The 20,984-nt window shown below is 40.8% G+C and overlaps 3 protein-coding genes across 5 annotated transcripts; 2 read left to right on the top strand and 1 right to left on the bottom strand.

Moving 5' to 3' along the window:
- Nucleotides 1–1,139: 1,139 nt before the first annotated feature.
- On the top strand, nucleotides 1,140–8,464 carry mat2b (methionine adenosyltransferase 2 non-catalytic beta subunit). Of its 2 annotated transcripts, none has more exons than XM_054755023.1 (7): nucleotides 1,140–1,282; nucleotides 1,909–2,103; nucleotides 6,301–6,415; nucleotides 6,486–6,638; nucleotides 6,731–6,927; nucleotides 7,883–7,996; nucleotides 8,073–8,464. In XM_054755023.1, exons 1-7 carry the CDS (start codon nucleotides 1,253–1,255, stop codon nucleotides 8,244–8,246), a joined length of 978 nt encoding a protein of 325 aa, XP_054610998.1. In that variant the 5' UTR covers nucleotides 1,140–1,252; the 3' UTR covers nucleotides 8,247–8,464. The 2 variants fall into 2 exon arrangements, with proteins under 2 accessions (XP_054610998.1, XP_054610997.1); XM_054755022.1 differs by lacking the exon at nucleotides 1,140–1,282 and adding an exon at nucleotides 1,363–1,694.
- A 2,604-nt stretch (nucleotides 8,465–11,068) lies between these two features.
- pfdn1 (prefoldin subunit 1) lies at nucleotides 11,069–16,173 on the top strand. Its single transcript, XM_054756026.1, has 4 exons — nucleotides 11,069–11,209; nucleotides 15,626–15,792; nucleotides 15,865–15,949; nucleotides 16,019–16,173. The coding sequence occupies exons 1-4, from the start codon at nucleotides 11,153–11,155 to the stop codon at nucleotides 16,100–16,102; spliced, it is 393 nt and encodes a 130-aa protein (XP_054612001.1). The 5' UTR covers nucleotides 11,069–11,152; the 3' UTR covers nucleotides 16,103–16,173.
- ttc1 (tetratricopeptide repeat domain 1) lies at nucleotides 15,927–19,316 on the bottom strand. Of its 2 annotated transcripts, none has more exons than XM_054756024.1 (8): nucleotides 19,195–19,248; nucleotides 17,311–17,635; nucleotides 17,183–17,243; nucleotides 16,989–17,101; nucleotides 16,769–16,805; nucleotides 16,551–16,699; nucleotides 16,432–16,486; nucleotides 15,927–16,366 (listed from the first exon to the last, which is right to left on the bottom strand). In XM_054756024.1, the coding sequence occupies exons 2-8, from the start codon at nucleotides 17,632–17,634 to the stop codon at nucleotides 16,236–16,238; spliced, it is 870 nt and encodes a 289-aa protein (XP_054611999.1). In that variant the 5' UTR covers nucleotide 17,635; nucleotides 19,195–19,248; the 3' UTR covers nucleotides 15,927–16,235. The 2 variants fall into 2 exon arrangements, with proteins under 2 accessions (XP_054611999.1, XP_054611998.1); XM_054756023.1 differs by having other exon boundaries at nucleotides 15,930–16,366; nucleotides 17,311–17,640; nucleotides 19,195–19,316.
- Between the last annotated feature and the right edge of the window lie 1,668 nt (nucleotides 19,317–20,984).

Here is a 20,984-nt window from a genome sequence, read left to right on the forward strand (position 1 = left end):
ACCCACAAAGCTCCACAGCTGTTCTGAGATCTGTTGAAAACATGAAGTCAGCGTTCTTACAACTCACTGAAGCTGAATGATTCTTCTTCTGCTGCTCATGTCGGCTCATGAGCATGTCGGGGGCTGGGTGAACTTTGGTTGACCTATAAAACAAACTGTAATAACTCAAAAACGAAAGCAGCACAAATGTTCATTTTAATTGCACAAAACAGCACAAACGTAGCACTAAAAAATGAGACTATTTGACTAGGGTTTTGAGTGGGGTGGGGGCCAACTTCACTCACGCCGCACTATTGTTACAGGCCTAGCTTGGCCCTTTAAGTCGAAAGGCATTGTGGGAAATACGTGTGCTGTAGTTCTGTGTTTTGGCACTAGGTGTCACTTCTGTCTGCAGCACTTGCAGTGGGACGACGTTCTCAGCGCTCTTATATGTTTGGGACCAATAAAGTTTGTGCAATAAAGACAATATGCCTTTTCAGCCTCAGCCTCTGGACAGAGGAAGAACACAATGCCGTCTGCCGTCATAACAGAGAGGTGTAGCGTGACATGATGCTCATGAGTTATTAAGCGAAACATTTTAAGGTAATTCATTAAATAAATTACTTACCACCGTTAATACACTATTTTTGACAGCCTTAATACAAATAACATTTTCACCAGTGAAGCAAAGTTGGAAAATGTCCACCCTCACTTGGGTCGCGGGTATGCTGGAGCCTATCCCAGCTGACTTTGGGCGAGCGGCGGGGGACACCCTGGACTGGTTGCCAGCCAATCGCAGGGCACATATAGACAAACAACCATTCACGCTCAGATTCATACTAACATGCATGTTTTTGGAATGTGGGAGGGAACCGGAGTACCCGGAAAAAGCCACGCACGCAAACTCCACACAGATGCCCAACGGAGATTGAACCAGATCTTCCAGATCTCCTGACTGTGTGGCCAACATGCTAACCACTAGGTTAGCTTTCTATTTTCTTATGTATTTGATTTCTGCCTTATTCAAGATGATCACTTTTAATAAATCTGCATAATTAAATTGTGTTTTTTAAAAGACAAATGTGTATTTTTGAAATATTTGTTTTTTCACATTCGAGCTTTTCTTGGACTGTAAATATTTCCATGTTAATTTTCCACCAGGGGGTGATAATGAGCACCTCATCAGCAAAGAAGAAGCAGTTTGAGTTTGAGCAGTCTGGGTGCTTTTCCTGTTTTCATCATCTTGGTTCTGCTGGGCTCGTGTTGCTTGCTGATGCCAGGATTTGATGACGGGAAGTTAGAGGTGAAGTATTTTCATTTCTCTTCGTGTCGCACCAGAAACGAACATTCCAAAAAGGTTTATTGTACACAAAGCAAGTAGAAACTAAGTGCAATGTTTGTGTAAAATATTCTTTCAACTCGTCTGGTTGTTATTTCTTCATGCCTTACTGTTATTCACTATTTATGTTGAGTATAAAAAATGCTTCAAACGTTTTATTGCAGTAAAGTGAGTTAGCACGCTTCACGACAGCCGCTTTACGGCAAACAGCTGATCGGAAGTGGAGAAGACGCTGCAAAGTGCGCATCGGAAAATTGTGAACGGGAAACAGTCAGTCTCGGTTATTGTCAATATCACATCTGGTCAGACGTGAAAGGAAATGAGTCAATCAGAAGTGAAGATTGACTTCAGGCCTGGCAGCGTACAACTACTCCAGGTAACAAGGCGGACATCTAATATATGAATATATAATCCTTATTAAGGCTGTTATCAAGTGATGTGGTGTGTGGAGCTTGTTCATCTTCAGGCTGAAAGTATTCCTTCAAAAGATGAAGACCTGGAGATGTTTCCAGGCACAATGATACGCATTACTAATTTTGCACGGACTTAAAATGGAGTCATCATGAGAATGCTGACTGCTTGTATCTCAGGAGGAGGTGAACATGCCAACTCTTAGGGTCCTTGTGACCGGGGCGACCGGTCTTCTTGGCCGAGCCGTCTACCGAGAGTTCCAGAACCACGGCTGCTGTGTTATTGGAACAGCATATAGGAGGGCAAGACCTCGACTCCTACGCTGTGACCTCACAGACGAGGACGCCGTCCGAACACTCCTCAACGATTGCAAGGTACGAGACCATGTGATACTCTATACATTTATATCTATACAGTATGGAGCTGTACATACATACATGTAATACTCTATACATCTATATCTATACAGTATGGAGCTATACATACATACATGTAATACTCTATACATCTATATCTATAGAGTATGGAGCTATACATACATACATGTAATACTCTATACATCTATATCTATAGAGTATGGAGCTATACATACATACATGTAATACTCTATACATCTATATCTATACAGTATGGAGCTGTACATACATACATGTCATACTCTATACATCTATATCTATACAGTATGGAGCTGTACATACATACATGTAATACTCTATACATCTATATCTATACAGTATGGAGCTGTACATACATACATGTAATACTCTATACATCTATATCTATACAGTATGGAGCTGTACATACATACATGTAATACTCTATACATCTATATCTATACAGTATGGCGCTGTAGATACATGTAATACTCTATACATCTATATCTATACAGTATGGAGCTGTACATACATGTAATACTCTATACATCTATATCTATACAGTATGGAGCTGTACATACATACATGTAATACTCTATACATCTATATCTATACAGTATGGAGCTGTACATACATACATGTAATACTCTATACATCTATATCTATACAGTATGGAGCTGTACATACATGTAATACTCTATACATCTATATCTATAGAGTATGGAGCTATACATACATACATGTAATACTCTATACATCTATATCTATACAGTATGGAGCTATACATACATACATGTAATACTCTATACATCTATATCTATACAGTATGGAGCTGTACATACATACATGTAATACTCTATACATCTATATCTATACAGTATGGAGCTATACATACATACATGTAATACTCTATACATCTATATCTATACAGTATGGAGCTGTACATACATACATGTAATACTCTATACATCTATATCTATACAGTATGGAGCTGTACATACATACATGTAATACTCTATACATCTATATCTATACAGTATGGCGCTGTAGATACATGTAATACTCTATACATCTATATCTATACAGTATGGAGCTGTACATACATGTAATACTCTATACATCTATATCTATACAGTATGGAGCTGTACATACATACATGTAATACTCTATACATCTATATCTATACAGTATGGAGCTGTACATACATACATGTAATACTCTATACATCTATATCTATACAGTATGGAGCTGTACATACATGTAATACTCTATACATCTATATCTATAGAGTATGGAGCTATACATACATACATGTAATACTCTATACATCTATATGTATACAGTATGGAGCTGTACATACATACATGTAATACTCTATACATCTATATCTATACAGTATGGCGCTGTACATACATACATGTAATACTCTATACATCTATATCTATACAGTATGGAGCTGTACATACATGTAATACTCTATACATCTATATCTATACAGTATGGAGCTGTACATACATACATGTAATACTCTATACATCTATATCTATACAGTATGGAGCTGTACATACATACATGTAATACTCTATACATCTATATCTATACAGTATGGAGCTGTACATACATACATGTAATACTCTATACATCTATATCTATACAGTATGGAGCTGTACATACATACATGTAATACTCTATACATCTATATCTATACAGTATGGAGCTGTACATACATACATGTAATACTCTATACATCTATATCTATACAGTATGGAGCTGTACATACATACATGTAATACTCTATACATCTATATCTATACAGTATGGAGCTATACATACATACATGTAATACTCTATACATCTATATCTATACAGTATGGAGCTGTACATACATACATGTAATACTCTATACATCTATATCTATACAGTATGGAGCTGTACATACATACATGTAATACTCTATACATCTATATCTATACAGTATGGCGCTGTAGATACATGTAATACTCTATACATCTATATCTATACAGTATGGAGCTGTACATACATGTAATACTCTATACATCTATATCTATACAGTATGGAGCTGTACATACATACATGTAATACTCTATACATCTATATCTATACAGTATGGAGCTGTACATACATACATGTAATACTCTATACATCTATATCTATACAGTATGGAGCTGTACATACATGTAATACTCTATACATCTATATCTATAGAGTATGGAGCTATACATACATACATGTAATACTCTATACATCTATATGTATACAGTATGGAGCTGTACATACATACATGTAATACTCTATACATCTATATCTATACAGTATGGCGCTGTACATACATACATGTAATACTCTATACATCTATATCTATACAGTATGGAGCTGTACATACATGTAATACTCTATACATCTATATCTATACAGTATGGAGCTGTACATACATACATGTAATACTCTATACATCTATATCTATACAGTATGGAGCTGTACATACATACATGTAATACTCTATACATCTATATCTATACAGTATGGAGCTGTACATACATACATGTAATACTCTATACATCTATATCTATACAGTATGGAGCTGTACATACATACATGTAATACTCTATACATCTATATCTATACAGTATGGAGCTATACATACATACATGTAATACTCTATACATCTATATCTATACAGTATGGAGCTGTACATACATGTAATACTCTATACATCTATATCTATACAGTATGGAGCTGTACATACATACATGTCATACTCTATACATCTATATCTATACAGTATGGAGCTGTACATACATACATGTAATACTCTATACATCTATATCTATACAGTATGGAGCTGTACATACATGTAATACTCTATACATCTATATCTATACAGTATGGAGCTGTACATACATACATGTAATACTCTATACATCTATATCTATACAGTATGGAGCTGTACATACATACATGTAATACTCTATACATCTATATCTATACAGTATGGAGCTGTACATACATACATGTAATACTCTATACATCTATATCTATACAGTATGGAGCTATACATACATACATGTAATACTCTATACATCTATATCTATACAGTATGGAGCTGTACATACATGTAATACTCTATACATCTATATCTATACAGTATGGAGCTGTACATACATACATGTAATACTCTATACATCTATATCTATACAGTATGGAGCTGTACATACATGTAATACTCTATACATCTATATCTATACAGTATGGAGCTGTACATACATACATGTAATACTTAGGGATGCCCCGATCCACATGTTTTGACCTCCAGTCCGAACCAATTTTTTAATAGTCTTGCCGATCCGATCCGGTACCGATCCTTTTTTAAAATTAATCATGATAATAATAAGCTTTTGTTACAAACATGAATTTGTGGAATTGAATATAATTATGAAAATAGTTCAAGCATTAAAAATAATGCAACCGAAGTATTGCTGGATTTACTTTTTTGTTACACAGCATGACCAACAATATTGTTTGGCTTTTGTAACAAACCTCAGGTCCCTAATGCAATAAAAGACACAATAAAAGTCCATCCAATGAAGGATAAAATTGGAAAAAATGGGTGTGCAAAATACTTCTCGCATAGGACTAATCACATGGTTATAGATCAATTTGTGGGGTAGTTTATAATATATTACTTTTTTTTAGTTTTTATTTTTATTTTTTTTACAAACTCTCTTAGGGCCCTATGAAATCCGATTTATTTTTTCTAGAGTGTGTGCTATTGGAGTTGGTGAATAAAATGCCCATGAATGAAATGCAACAATCCTTCCATTCATTGATGCAGTACATCATTGGCCCATTTTGTCCTTTAATTGAGAAATGGATGTACCTTTTCTAATGGCGTGTCAGCCTCAGCACACGTTGCTACAAAATCTTCAACAAATGTAATGCTTGTGGTAAAGGATGATGATGTCACAGATGTCGTTCCAATTGCGTTATTAATCATAAGATATTTTTATGACCCCCCTTATTTTGTTTACACAATTAGACAAGTGTTATTTTGAAGGCCGGAAGTGTGTTGTGTGTATTGATACGAGCTGGGTGCAAGAATAAGATCGTATCGGGACATCCCTTTGTACTGTACATAAACATATGTACAGTATTTAACCATCCCATATATTTGGTCAGCCTGATGCGATCGTTCACTGTGCAGCGGAACGGCGTCCCGATGTGGTGGAGCGACACACTGAGGCGGCCTTGAACCTCAACGTGCACGCCACAAGCATGCTGGCCAGAGAAGCAGGTGAGTAATGATGCCGTCCTTGACCTCCAACTCGTGATGTTGACCTTGAAGGTGACGTGTGCGGACACAGCTGCGTTAGGAGCGTTCTTCCTCTACATCAGCACCGACTACGTGTTTGACGGAAGGAACCCTCCCTACGGAGAGGACGACGTTCCCAATCCACTCAACGTGTACGGACGCAGCAAACTGGAAGGAGAGCGAGAGGCGCTCAGACACTGTCCAGGTTCTGCACTGACCTGTCAATCACTGCAACACATGTCAATCACTGAGTACTGATTGATTCATGCATTCATTTCCGGTCGTTGTGGTGTTCAGGTGCAGCCGTGCTGCGGGTGCCTGTTTTGTTCGGTGACGTGGAGTCACTGACAGAGAGCGCCATCACGTCGCTGTGGCTAAAAGTCCAGGAGGGGGCGACGGACAGCTGCACGCTGGATCATTGCCAGCAGAGGTTCCCAACGCACGTCCGAGACGTCGCAGTCGTGTGCAGAAAAGTTTGTGAGAGAGCGAGACAGGTGTTGGATGCACTACAAGTTTGATTTTATTTTGTACATTTTAAAGTTGTAATTGTACACTGGGATTTAGTTTGAAATCAAGTAGGCCTGTCATGACAATCGATTAATTGAAAGTTAAAAAAAAAACTGCTCGGTAATTAGAACACCCTCGATACTGTGTGTTTCTTCTGTTCGTCTCTCCGTGCCACACAGGCTGGATGACAAGAGGGTTCGCTCTGCATCTGTCCGTGCGCATTGATTGGTTCTATTCTGGAATGAATGGAGAGACTGAGCCCTCCTCTCATTCAGCCTCTTTGTGGAGGCGGGGCTACTAGTGAGTGGCTACAGAGGGTTTGCAGTTAGCTTTGTGAGCCAGCTTACGCTAACATGAATGAAGGCACAGAAGCGTTGGTTTCTGAGACGAATGCCACAGCCGACAAGCCCCAGTGTGGGAATATTTTGGTTTTAAACAGAATGAACGAGGTGAGCGCATGAACACCGACGACCGACATGGACAGTTTCCTCAACTGGGAAAAAAAAAATACAGATGGAGGTGATCGGGCAGCGGAGCCTTCGTCCCGACAGTCAACGCTTACTGAGATGTTTGGTTGACAAATATAAACACAACGGTGCAAAATGGTGCGTGCTCACATACAGTGTTGCTGGCTACACTGCGAAACAAATGCAACCATTCAATACGATTATATGACGAATATGGCATCAATTTTAAACGCTTACGTAGTGGCAACGTCTGTGTCAAGCTAATGTGGCTCACACAGGTACACTATACTTGAGTACCATCTAGTGGTTCAAATGTGAATTACACCTCATGACAATAATGATAAAATGGTGTCAAAAAATGTTGATAATATCGACTATCGCCGATAATTTGTAGCACATAATAATCTACCAGCAAAATTTGTTTTCGTGACAGGTCTAAAATCAAGTTATTGTTGTGATTATTATGTGTGTTCAGGATGCATCCATCAGGGGAATCTTTCATTTTTCCGCCAAAGAGCAGATGACCAAATACGAGATGGCGGTGGCCATGGCGCAGGCCTTCAATCTGCCGTCCAACCATCTCATTCCCGTAAGAACAGACGTGTCCATGCCACGTTAGCTCCTTCACCATTTTTTGGATGATTGAACCTTTTTCATGTCTGCAGCTAACGGAGCAGCTAGCGGCTTCAGCCCTCCGTCCTGTAAACAGTCGCTTGGAATGTTCTCGTCTGGAGCTGCTGAACCTCAGCGTGGAAGCCCGACCTTTCACCTCTGCCATCACTGACTGCCTGTGGCCTTTCACCCCTGACAAGCGCTGGAGACAGACTGTGTTTCATTGATACACGCACGCACACACACACTCACGCACACACACACATTGTGCTGAGATAACACTTTCTTTTGTTCTCCGATCTTGTGATAAAATGTTCATTAAGTTAAAAGCGAGGATAAAATGCTGATCTTATGAACAAGAAATGGTACATTTGATTGAAATAAGAAATGCATTAAAAATGAAGCCACTTATTTATTGACATTAAAAGTAAAAATACAAATTCAATACAGAGTTCCTGCGGTTATAAAGTTCAAATTGATGTTTAGCAACATAAAGAAACAGCAGGGAAAGCAGAAAACCGCAGCATTTTGACCCTCAAGGACACTTTGAAGCCAGAAGAAGTGGTTTTAGTGATGTCCCTTTCTGATCCGATACTGAGTAAAATTCAGGCTGGTATCAGCAAGACTGATATTTTGTGTACACCTAATGTGTTGGGTACATTTTTAAGTAGTCTATTTGATATCATAGCGGGGGAGGGGGGAGTACTGCAGACCTGCCAACATGTACAAATATATTGTACTCGACATGCAGTTTGACTCTTGAATACACTTGTAGGCTTCGCAGATCTCCATTTTGTTGCATTTTCCTGCTTTCAGTTTCAAGTTCAGTCTGTAGAGTATAGATAAATAAATAGATATAAATAATAAATCAATAGTTTCTCAGTATTTCAAATCGGGGTGTGTGAAAACGTTTGTGTCCCATGGGGGGGCATGACAGAAGATAATGACAACTGGGTTAGGCTGATTTACGATATTGCCTAATATCCAACATCAGAAAAAATAACAGATTATATAAAACGTGAAAAGAATGTTTTAAACAACAAAAAATATCAGATAAAACCATTAAAATGGGTTACAAATTATGAGGAACTGTAAGAATGGGAGGTAATTCACAATTCCCACACAGCTCCATTTATGATCGGCCATCGTTTCGACTGACTGAGCGAGTGACTGAATGAGTGACTGACTCACTGAGCCACTGAATGACTACAAATTATGAAGAACTGTAAGAATGGGAAGTAATTGACAATTCCCACACAGCTCCATTTATGATCGGCCATCGTTTCGACTGACTGACTGACTGACTATGAGCAGTGTGCTGCTGTGCTTTTGCTACATGCACTTACCCTGGTGGAAGAAAAGGCATTTCCAACCAGGTAAAGTAATGTAAAATGATCATGCAAATGTAACTAATGTCATTACGTTCCTCTGTGATCCTGTTAATGCCGGGGTGTCAAACACTGAGACACTGCAGGTTTTCTCTCCATCCAGTTTGTCCAGCAGGTGATTTGTAACGGATGAGCTCCTTCTTCCCTCACATTGAAGGAGACACTTCGGACGTATCGTCCTGCCACTGCTCCTTGGTGCAGTAAGACTGTGTAGGAGGGGTGAGAGTCTTTGTCCATCACAGAGGACAGCTTGCCTGTCATCCTAATGATAATAATACCTCATATGACTGAAGTATCAAAGTATCCATGTTTTGTTTGATAATCTACAGTGCCTGACAAAAGTCTTGTAGCTTATCCAGGTCGTAGGAACAACAAATAACTTCACGTCCTAGTTGCTCATTTGGATTCAGACGTATAGAAAGGCAAAACGGCTACAAGACTTCATGAAGAGTCTTTGGTTTTGTCTTCCAAGCTTTGCCCTCTGAATTTGTCCTCTGGTATAATTTGGAAGGAAATGGGCAGCATTTTTGTGGTGATTGGGACGCAGTTTGATGAATGATTCATCAGAACAATCAACCTTCTGCCACTTTTCCACTGTGAATCCTTTCTGCAAGCTGTGGTTCTTGGCAAATGCAACACCATGGTTTAGTTCCCTCTAAATTCTTCTTGCCCATTACCTTCCAAAATACAAGATACGGCAAATTCTTCAGCTGGATGGCACTCCTCACACTTCAGCCTCCACATTGAAGTTCCTGATAGTGAAAAAGGTGAAGATGCTCCAGCATTGGCCAGCCCAGACACCGGACAGGAACATCATTGATCATGTTTGGGGTTAGATGAAGGAGGAAGCTTGGAAGGTGAAACCAAAGAATCTTCATGAAGTCTGGGCGTCGTGCAAGATGCTTTCTTTGCCATTCCAGACGATTTTATCAGTTAGTTATTGGAGTCATTGCTGAGACGTATGGAAGTCATACACGATATCCATTCTTCTTAACAAGGGACCATGACCTTATGTTCTGGTGGTTTTCTGGCATCTTTGTGTAGCTCACCTTTTTGCCCTAATGAAATCAACTCTGGTCCTAAGGCTAACTGTAGCTTTTAGTGGCGTCACTCTTAGAATTCCTTGGATATTTTTCTTAGAATTTTTACCTGCTAAGATGAAAGTTATTAACGAAGCGTCTTAGGCCTTAAGAGAGCTCCTATGGCTGCAGAATGTTAGGAGTGGTGATCAGGAGGACTAAGAAGTCTGTCATATCGTTAATCACAGGAATGGCTGACAGCTGAGTCTGCGTCCACCATTAATATCACATACATTAAGTAGTAAAATGACCAGCACGGACAGTAGCATTTACGAGGAGCGCATTTTTTCCTTTCTTTTTTGGGCTTTCCACCTTTTGTAGCAACCAATCAGAGTTCTTAGAAGACTGCGTCATATCCAGCAGGGGGTCAAACACACCTCCTCAGTAATATAAAAGTTTCTGTCCCCTGCTTGCTCCGAGTTGCTTCAGGAACTTCACTCATAAGCTAAGATCCCTTGATAGCAATTTTTAGGCTAAATCAGGAGCTTTCTGAGAAGCTTTGTGAATACGGGTCCTGGTATCGGAGATGTCGACATTTCAGTATCAAGCTAAGATTCCTTGATAGCAATTTTTAGGCTAAGTTAGGAGCTTTCAAAGAAGCTTTGTGAATACGGGTCCTGGTATCGGAGATGTCGATATTTCAGTATCCATCCGCGGTTGTTGCGCATGCGCTCAAAAACATTCGAGAACATGGCGGCGCCCGTCGATCTGGAGCTGAAGAAGGTAATTCCAGAAAGACATGATCCTAAAGAGATGAGTAAATAGACTTCATAGAAAATACATACATATATCTTTTAGCTGTCGCGTGCGTCACGCCTTTATAAAGGTTAACTGTCAAACTAATAGCGAATTGAGCCAGCCAGTAAATGATTCCTGATTCGTTTTGTTCCACTCCATTACTGAAACGTTGCAGTCCCCAATCACCCGGCCGTGGCCCCGTACCGGTACGTGAGCGGGAAAACTTTCAGAAGCAATGAAAATAAAAAGGCCACGTTGCTACAGTAGCAGTTCTGGCTTGATTGACGCCCTGGGCGGAACGATGCTATACATTCACTTCGCCGATCAAACGCCCCAGCTAATTCACACTGGAACTGTGACATTCGGCTTAGAAACTATCGCTTTTGTGCTCTCATATTAGTGTTTGCTTGTTAACTGCTAGCTACCACTCAGTGTATTCAATCACTACGTAGCTCGCCCCCGCCTCCACGTACTGTCACAAAGACGCTGAATAGCTGACAGGATGCTCACTCTAAGCCTTAATTTGACTATACAACCGATGTGCTCAGACACAAGCAGAGTGAACCCTCTTGTCATCCAGCCTGTGTGTTACAGCAGGACGAAAAAAATGGAACAGGCCTTCGTACATGTCGCACATGTCAATTTATCGAGGCATCAAAATTATCAACCTTTTTTCTATCGTTCGATTAATCATTTTATCGATTATCGTGACAGCCCTAGCGCTGACAGGTTCCATGGGATTTTTTTTCTTACCCCTCGCGGTGCCACCAACAGAATGCCGCCCTGGGCAGTTGCCCATGTGACCCATGGCTAGAACCGCCACTGTGTTACTACATCGCAATGTATGTAAACGCGTGTCAATTTTTAGAAACAAGGACTACTGTTTTATTGGGAAAATAATATACCTACAGTTTTTGTATGTTTATATTTTTTTGTTTCATTGTTTTTTCCCTAGCCCACTTTGTTTGGCATCCTTGAACACACCGTAGTTGTGTGGTGTAAGTAAAAGTTGCGTATATCTTTCCCCGAAGCTGCCACATATAGACTACCAGTTATTCTTTCACATCAGTGTTGTTTCCGAATGATGATGCTGTGTATGAATGCATAAAGGGTCTGATGATGATGATGATGATGATGATGTAGCGGCCATAACCTCAAGTTAATTCATGCTAGCATACTGCGTGGTACGTACTCATCAAACAACAATGTAATAATCTTCTCTCTGGCAAGCAGGCTCGTCACAAATACAGCCTGTATTCATTTTGTGCTTTTAATTCGATGTCATCATAAGCTACTTTTCTGATTTTGTTCAGCGCAGTCAGACGTGATGAAAGGTGAAAGTGCTTTTGTTTTGGCGGCCGGAAGTATGTTGTTGGTCTTGAGCAAGGACACTAGAATTGAACATGAGTGCCGGCCCGGCGTCCACAGTATGCCCTGCGCGGGTTTGGCTCCATGATGGGGAGCAGAATCCAGAAACATTGGAGTTGAAACATGTCCTCGGCACAGTGCTCAGCCCTTAATTGCTCTAATAGACGCTCCAAAAGACCACATTTGTCCTTTGTCAAGTTCCCCAAAAATAAACATAAAATGTTGTTGGAAAGAAACAGGACATATATTGTATGGGATTGTACACAATATAGCTTTAAGCTAATTAGATCCCTGGGTATTGTTGAATTCATGACAAGTCAGTGATGATGATTTAGATTCTAGTCCATCAAATGTATTAACAATACCATTACTGAAATGAATGTTGCATTGTGTAAATACTTCGTTAATTATGCATATCATGTAAGTATTATTATTTGGTATTTTGATTGTTAAGCATTGTTAACGCTGTAAGGAAGGAAGAAAGTTTCCTTCATACTGCTGCTCAGGTTTTTTATTGACATCTACATTGTCATATTTCTGCAGTGTAATGGATTTTTACACATTTATATGCATTGGTGTGAAAAAGTGTTTGCTCCCTTTCTGATTTCTTATTTTTTTTTTGCATATTTGTCACACTTAAATGTTTCAGATCATCAAAGTACCGTAAAGCACCGTGTATAACCCGCACCTTTTTTCCACTTGTAAGAAGCAAAAAATCGGGGTGCGGTTTATACACGATGACAGGTCTGTGACCAGACCCAGAAATTGACGAGAAGCCCATTTTAGAATAGCCGTCTGTGGGTCAGACAGTTGCTTTGACTTTGGCGCCCTCTGCTGTACAGTTGCTGAAAATGCTAGTGTATGCAACTAGCTTATCTGACGGCTGTCTGTATTTTCACACAGTGAAACAATCTCAATATGCACTGAAGGTAACCTAAGCTTCCAATGTAAAATACAATACAACGTTGGAGTTTAAATTCACACTGAAGCAATGCAATAAAATAATAATAGAGAAAAAGAGAAGCAGTGAAAGATATCAAAACATCTCTGAAAATTGCAAATTTCTTTATTTTGATTTATTATTATTATTATTAATCTGTGCTCAGCCATAATATTAAAGATCTAGATGCCGAAGTTCAGATTTCTCCTTCATTCTTCTTTTTGAAATTGCATAGTACCTTTACGCATGTTGATTTGAGATGAAAGAGTTGGCAAGCATTTATGAACTAAAAAGTTTTTTTCCCCGCCATGAGCCTGAAAATGGGGGTGCAGTTTATACACGGGTGCGGTTTATACACAGTGCTTTACGGTAATTTAATATTACTCAATGACAACACAACTGAACACGAACTACATTTTTTAAATGACACTTTTTATTATTAAGGGAGGAAAAAAATCCAAAGCTACATGGTCCTGTGTGAAAAAGTGATTGTCCCCTAAACCTAATAACTGGTTGGGCCCCCCTTAGCAGCAACAACTGCAATCAAGCGTTTGTGATAACTTGCAATGAGTCTCTTACAGCGCTGGGGAGGAATTTTGGCCCACTCATCTTTGCAGAATTGTTGTCATTCAGCCACATTGGAGGCTTTTCCAGCATGAAGCGCCTTTTTAAGGTCATGCCACAGCATCTCAATAGGATTCAGGTCAGGACTTGGACTAGGCCACTCCAAAGTCTTGCTGCATTGTCCTGCTGTAGAACCCAAGTTGGTTTCAGCTTGAGGTCACCAACAGATGGCCGGACATTCTCCTTCAGCAGAATTCATGGTTCATTTATCACAGCAAGTCTTCCAGGTCCTGAAGCAGCAAAACAGTCCCAGACCATCACACTACCACCACCATATTTTACTGCTGGTATGATGTTCTTTTTCTGAAATGTGGCCTTTTACGCCAGATGTAATGGGACACACACCTTCCAAAAGTTCAACTAGTATTTTAACAAGTATTTTCCCAAAGGTCATGAGAATCATCAAGATGTTTTGGGGCAAAATTGAGACGAGCATTAATGTTGTTTTTGTTCAGCAGTGCTTTTGGTCTTGGAACTCTGCCATGCAGGCCGTTTTTGCCCAGTGTCTTTCTTATGGTGGAGTCATGAACACTGACTTTAACTGAGGCAAGTGAGGTCTGCAGTTCTTTGGATGTTGTTGTGGAGTCTTTTGTGACCTCTTGGATGAGTCGTTGCTGCGCTCTTGGGGTCATTTTGGTTGGCCGGCCACTCCTGGGAAGGTTCACCACTGTTCCATGTTTTTGCCATTTGTGGATAATGGCTCTCACTGTGGTTCGCTGGAGTCCCAAACCTTTGGAAATGTCTTTATAACCTTTTCCACACTGATAGATCTCCATTACTTTCTTTCCCATTTGTCTGTAGATGTCTGCATGATGTCTAGCTTTTGAGGATCTTTTGATCTACTTAACTTTGTCAGACAGGTCCTATTTAAGGGATTTCTTGCTTGACAACAGGTGTGGCAGTAATTGCCTGGGTGTGACTGGAGAAATTGAACTCAGGTGTGATAAACCAGTTAAGTCATGTTTTAATGGGGGGGGCAATCACTTTTTCACACAGGGCCGTTGTTTTTTACTGCCTTAATAATAAAACTGCACTCTGTGTTAAGTTGTGTTGTCATTGACTAATATTACATTTGTTTGATCTGAGACATTTAAGTGTGACAAGCAAATAAGAAATCAGAATGGGGGCAAACACTTTTTCACACTACTGTGTTCAGTAAATAACGTTCATCCGTTTCATCAAAGTGCATGTGAATTCCGGCTATCGTTGCGCCCCTAATTTTGTCTGTATTTTTCCTAGGGGGTAGATCTTTGGGACTTGGTCATTTTAAAAGTAGCTCCCAGGCTGACAAAGTGTGAGCACCCCTGCGCTAGACGCTATGCAAGCTCGTGGTGGAGATCTGTGGGCAGGAAAAGCAGCCAAATAGTTGAAAACCTTTGAGATTGGTGCAGAGCTACTTTCAGTCCATCCACACAGGAAGTGACATCACAGGCGACTCAAGGCATGACCAATATACAAAATGTCTGCAGGCCTTCTCTGAGCTGCAGGTGAAAATGATTGACACACAGCAGAAGGTCAAGCTGGCTGACCTTCAGATTGAGCAGTTGACACGGGTTCAGAAACACGCCAACCTGACGCACACAGAGATCAACACGCTGCCCAACAACACTCCGCTGTACGAAGGTGTCGGACGCATGTGAGTCCCAATGGGCACCTCCTCCTCTGCCCTTTTGACCTGTTCCAAGTGACCGTAATGTATGTGCTTCAGGTTCATCCTGCAGTCCAAGGAGGACGTGACTAATCAGCTGAAGGACAAACAGAAAACCGCTGAGGAGAAAATCAAAGAGCTGGAGGTACTTCTTGTTTATTGTAAGAATAAGTCATCATTCAGTCATGTGACAGTGACTGCATGCTCATTCCAGCAGAAGAAGGTGTACCTTGAACGCAGCGTGAAGGAGGCGGAGGACAACATTCGAGAGATGTTACTTTCCAGAAGAGCCCAGTGATTGATGTTGAATTCTAGTCCTAGTTAATATCTCGTCATTCTTTCTAATTAAAGCATTCACAATCACAAGAAGTCTTTCTTTCTTTTGTTTTTTACACACAATAGGAAAGTTTTATTTTGAAACATGGATGACATCATGTGTTGTTGGGCTTGTTGACAAAGTTGATGGAGTACGAGCCTGTGTTGGCGTCCTGGTTCACCTGGAAGTTGTTGGTTGAAAGGCCAAAGGGTCTCAGCACTAAGTTCCCAAGGTCCTTCAATTTATCTACAGAGGTCAGAGGTCATCCATTAAAACATTTTACATGTCATTAGGATGCTTTGTGTTCCTACCTAACATTTCCTCCTTCAGCTTCTCATTTCTCTCGTGAATCTGCTGAGGTAACCTCTGCAAGGAAAATCATCATCATTTGAAGAAGGGCAGCTCCTCCAATTATGGGCACTGAACTCACCATGCAAGCCTGCCTGGCACCCGTCTGCTTGGGGTCTTCCTCTAGAACCTTCTGGTAGTCCTCCAGGGCCTTTTCCAGCTGCTCAGTCTGCTCGTAAAGCTCCGCCCTCCGAAGCAAGGCCTTCATGTAGTGTGGGTTGAGCTCCAACGCTATGCAAGCATCCATTTAATTACCTCAGTCACCCATGCCTCCTCCCCAGGTGTGGTGACATCACTCACCTCTGGAGCAGTCTGCTATCCCGTCATCTTTCAGGTCCTGATGATTGACAAGAAGAGTTACTGCTAGCTTGGGTCCCAAATGACCACCCCCACTGTCCTCGCATGTTAGCTTTACCTCATTTACTGCGAGTGCAATGTTAACATGTCGCTAGCTTGTGGTCCTATTGAGTCTGGCTAAAAGGAAGTATAGTGTGATGAGCACCAGCATGGTGTGTGTTACCAGGTGCAGTCTAGCAGCTGCTCTGTTGGAGAACAACACCGCTCGCTCTTGGCTGAAACACACCGGACACAAAAGCAATGCCTCCGAGTAGCTATGCTCTGCCGCCAACCAGTCTGCACAAACACATGACACATATTGGTCTATACACTGGTCAGACTGGTCTATCTTATCAGTCTAGATAGGGTTCAGCTCACCTCCAGTCTTAAACTGCCTGTTGCCCTTTTCCTTTAACGTGAAGCTGTCCAGTCGTCGACTCTAAAAGGTGAAAGTGAGGTTGCATTATGACTTTTTCATGGCACGTCCTAGAAGGTTCACGTTGTACCTCCTTCTCCTCCTCCGTCAGCTCTTGCGCCTCCCTCAGGTCATCGTCGTCGAGTTCTCCTCTGCAGCCTGCGTCCACATTCAAGTTGGAATCTGAATCCTCCCAAGTCTCGTTGTCTTCAATTGGTCCTGTCTCCGCGTCTGCTTGCTGATGTCTGGCGTCAGTAAGTCTGTCTGTTTTCACACGTGTTTCTTCTGCAGCCTGTTGCCTGTCCTCATCTCCTCTGTCTGGGGGCTCCAAAGTCTCTTGGCAGTCAAAAAAGTCCTCTCTGTCCATGTTGTCCTCTACAACTTTGCGTCTTTGCTCGTCTGCTTGGTGGCTCATTCTGCACTACAGAATCAAGAACAGAGATGAAAAGTGCACTTTTTGGGGCGAATTTGGCCCATCATCTGCAATCCTCATGTGAAACATGAACACACGCCTTTCTCTCTTCTTTCCATAACAACATAAAAACAGCAGCAGCATAGAATGCGTGTGTTTACTAATCATGGCAGACTTGGTGAAAGCTGCCACCAACAACTACTTGAGCACAAATGAAGATGGACTATGGAATGCTTTACACATCATTTGGTTGCCTATTCCTAGTTGTTGATATGCTTCTCGTTGTTTCCTGGTCAGTACAGATTGGTGTCCTATCGCATTGTTTTGGAGTGGACCCGTTACCTTTGGGTGGTGGCGTGAGGCACTGTGTCACTACGCCAGAAAAATAGTTCTTAGTGTTAGCTGCTACCATTGATGGAAATTTCGGCTCTCTTTAGAGTGCCGGTTCTTTAGGCTCGACTCACTAAAAAGAACCGGCTCTTTCGGCTCCAATGTGGCTCCTCAGATTTTTTTTGTTGTTTTAAAATAAATGTATTACCAAATTATGTGTATTGTGTAAAATGAATTACCAATGTAAAAAATACATTATCAAATGTTTATTAATTAAATGGATGTATTTAAACCTCAATGAACAGCTAAAAGAAATAATGTTATATTATAAAAACAAAGACCCACCTGAACAGACAATTCAGGTCAAAATAGGTCAAATCTCTTCATGCAAATTTCTCACTAACGAATGTGTGAAGTGTTTAACCCCGCCCCTCCTCCTGCTGAGTGTGGACACAGCACCGCCACACATCTTGGCCAATGACATTCGCCTTTAACGGGAAAAAAAAGACAAGAAAAAAAAGAATCGGCTCCCAACGACGCGAACCGGCTCCTGTAATTCATTTTAACGAGCCGATTCGTTAGCGACCGACACATCACTAGCTGCTACAATAACAATGTCGCTGTAGCTAGGTCACTAATGTCAGTACAACATTGTTGGGTGTCTTTTAGAGAGCTTTATAGTCAAAATAGGTGTGACCCGTTACGTGCATTGCTAGCTCCCTCAGGCTAGCCCCTTTTTCTTTCTTAAGAACACACACAAAATGAGAAAGACGTGTGTTCAAGGATTGCGGATGATCGGCAAGTGCACTTTCTCTTTAAGACACCCCGTGAGCTTGGCCATTATGAAGCTGAATATTTCAATGTCACATAAACAGTTGAATATGATGACTGCATTAGGACATGGAACGATTCCATGATGATTCAGATGAAAGCTTCCCTCATACACGCAACGCACGTAATGTACTTTATCGATATTTTATTGTCTCGTGTCTTACTGCAGATATTTAGGACCACTCATTATAATCATGACACTGTTCATTTTTCTCAAGCTCACGGGGATCCATGGTTAAGAACTCCTGTCCCAGTGTGTTGCTCCACAGCTAAACACGCCAATAAAGACGGACAAACACTAGCAGACATCTGCCGTCAAATAACAGTTTGAGCTTCAACTGTCTTCACAAAGTGGGATCAAGTGGACGGCAAACGTTCAAAGCAGCTGATTTGTCGTCTTACCTGTTAGCGATGCTTATGGCTTAGCCTTCGCTTACTCCCGTAAAGCACTTCCGGCTAATCTTCTTCTTCTCCGTTTATTGGCGGACGACAACCATATTTTAGAGGTGTATGCCGCCACCTACTGCACTGTGTAACACCATGCCTGTGCAATGTTATACTTGTAGTCTACAAATTAAACCAGTTTTGAACAAAAAGGGAAATAAAGCCCCCCCCCCCCGAATACCCGCCTCTGATTCTCTATCCAGCCCAAAACACCTCCTATACTCCATTCCCTACCTGCTTCCTCAGTCCTCGCCTTTCACGCCAATCTCTCTACCCTGTCCTGCGACGCTACACGTTCCACCGACTCTACCACTTCACACATCTCACACATACCAGTTTCTGACTTGTTTATTTTGAAAAGTGTAGATTTTAGTCCTGCGTGTCCGGATCTTAGCCGGGTAAAAATGGTTTCTTACTTCCTACATTTACTAACAAAGGTTCCGTCTGATTTCACAGATTTTTAAATTGCATAAAAATGTCTCCCGTTAGTGTCGGCGTCCCATTCTTCTTGCCACATCCCAACCACACTATGATTTATGAGCGATTTTGCCTCTGCTCTGCCAAAACCTCCTCTACCCACTGACTTATAATTGCCATGACTTCAGCAATGAATACCGAAAGATTTTCAGATAGTCTCTTTGAGATTCCTTTCTTGAATCCAGGAATGAACCTACTCGTCCATTACTCTGCTCTTTGGACCCTTCTGTATAAATGGAAATACAGTAAAAAATACTTGTTTAGATATTTTTCCACCACATACACAATGTCACAGTTTCCCCCGCCCATTTTCTCCACCCACTTTCTCCATTGGGCTTTGATATAAGGTACCGTAAGCACAGGTGAATTCTGGTTACTCTTCTTCTACTGCTTCCTTTTCTTCTTCTGGCTCTTTCACGGGGCTGTGCTATTGGATTGTTTTTCTCTTTCTTTCAAGTCCAGTTTTGGTGTAGGTGGATGTTGACGATAAAAACAAATGTTTTTCCTATGCTGAAGTTAAGCTTACTTTTCGTTTTGACGTATACAGAGGTACGTAAAGGCAAATAGGGCTCCTTGCTGCCCCCTGTCGGCACGATCCTACTCGCAACTGCAGTTTGGCGGGAGCTGTTTTCCTTTGAAAATCAAGACATGAAGAAATACACTAATATCGTTTAGTTTGTACTAGAATACAAATGTTTTTACACACTAAATACCAATGTCAATAATAGGCATGAAAAAGCCACTGTGTGTGCCTGTGAGTGTATGAGAGCTTTCTGGGGATTCCCTCAGGTTTATGTATATATTATTGCTGGTTGTATGTATTTTTATACAGTAATCCTTTGCAATATCATGGGTCAATTATCGCTCCCTTGCTATAGGCTATTGCATTTTTTCAGAAAATAAGTAATTTATTATTGACTACAGCCTATTATTAGTCGAAAATATGCATATTTAAGCAAATTGTATGTATTCTTGGCCTAAATAAAGCATTTTCAAGCATAAAAATGGCCAAATAAAGGAAAATACAAGGCCTGGGTACAAGTACTATACCAGGGGTTGGCAAACTTTTTGACTTGCGGGCCACATTTGAGTTAACAAAATTGGCCTGGGGGCCAGACTATATATTTGATACACACACACTATTTTACGCTTACAGTCCGCCTGGAATGATTTGTCTTATTTTATCTGTCAAAGTGTCATACAGTCGGCTATATGTGCTTGTGTCCCTTTTTCAGAAGCACTTTAAACATCTGACCACATCAAACAACGGA

This window comes from Dunckerocampus dactyliophorus, chromosome 16 (genome assembly GCF_027744805.1).
Source record: "Dunckerocampus dactyliophorus isolate RoL2022-P2 chromosome 16, RoL_Ddac_1.1, whole genome shotgun sequence".
Classification (NCBI taxonomy): domain Eukaryota; kingdom Metazoa; phylum Chordata; class Actinopteri; order Syngnathiformes; family Syngnathidae; genus Dunckerocampus; species Dunckerocampus dactyliophorus.

Coding starts and splice junctions, on each gene's coding strand:
- ttc1 (XM_054756024.1), bottom strand. CDS start 17,634: ATGAGCCACCAAGCAGACGAGCAAAGACGCAAAGTTGTAGAGGACAAC. Junction 16,700..16,768: donor GATAGCAGACTGCTCCAGAG/GTGAGTGATGTC, acceptor ATGCTTGCATAG/CGTTGGAGCTCAACCCACAC. Junction 16,367..16,431: donor GCTGAAGGAGGAAATGTTAG/GTAGGAACACAA, acceptor TGACCTCTGTAG/ATAAATTGAAGGACCTTGGG.
- pfdn1 (XM_054756026.1), top strand. CDS start 11,153: ATGCGCTCAAAAACATTCGAGAACATGGCGGCGCCCGTCGATCTGGAG. Junction 15,793..15,864: donor TACGAAGGTGTCGGACGCAT/GTGAGTCCCAAT, acceptor TATGTGCTTCAG/GTTCATCCTGCAGTCCAAGG. Junction 15,950..16,018: donor AGAAAATCAAAGAGCTGGAG/GTACTTCTTGTT, acceptor TGCTCATTCCAG/CAGAAGAAGGTGTACCTTGA.
- mat2b (XM_054755022.1), top strand. CDS start 1,638: ATGAGTCAATCAGAAGTGAAGATTGACTTCAGGCCTGGCAGCGTACAA. Junction 6,639..6,730: donor GGCGCTCAGACACTGTCCAG/GTTCTGCACTGA, acceptor TGTGGTGTTCAG/GTGCAGCCGTGCTGCGGGTG. Junction 6,928..7,882: donor TTTGTGAGAGAGCGAGACAG/GTGTTGGATGCA, acceptor ATGTGTGTTCAG/GATGCATCCATCAGGGGAAT.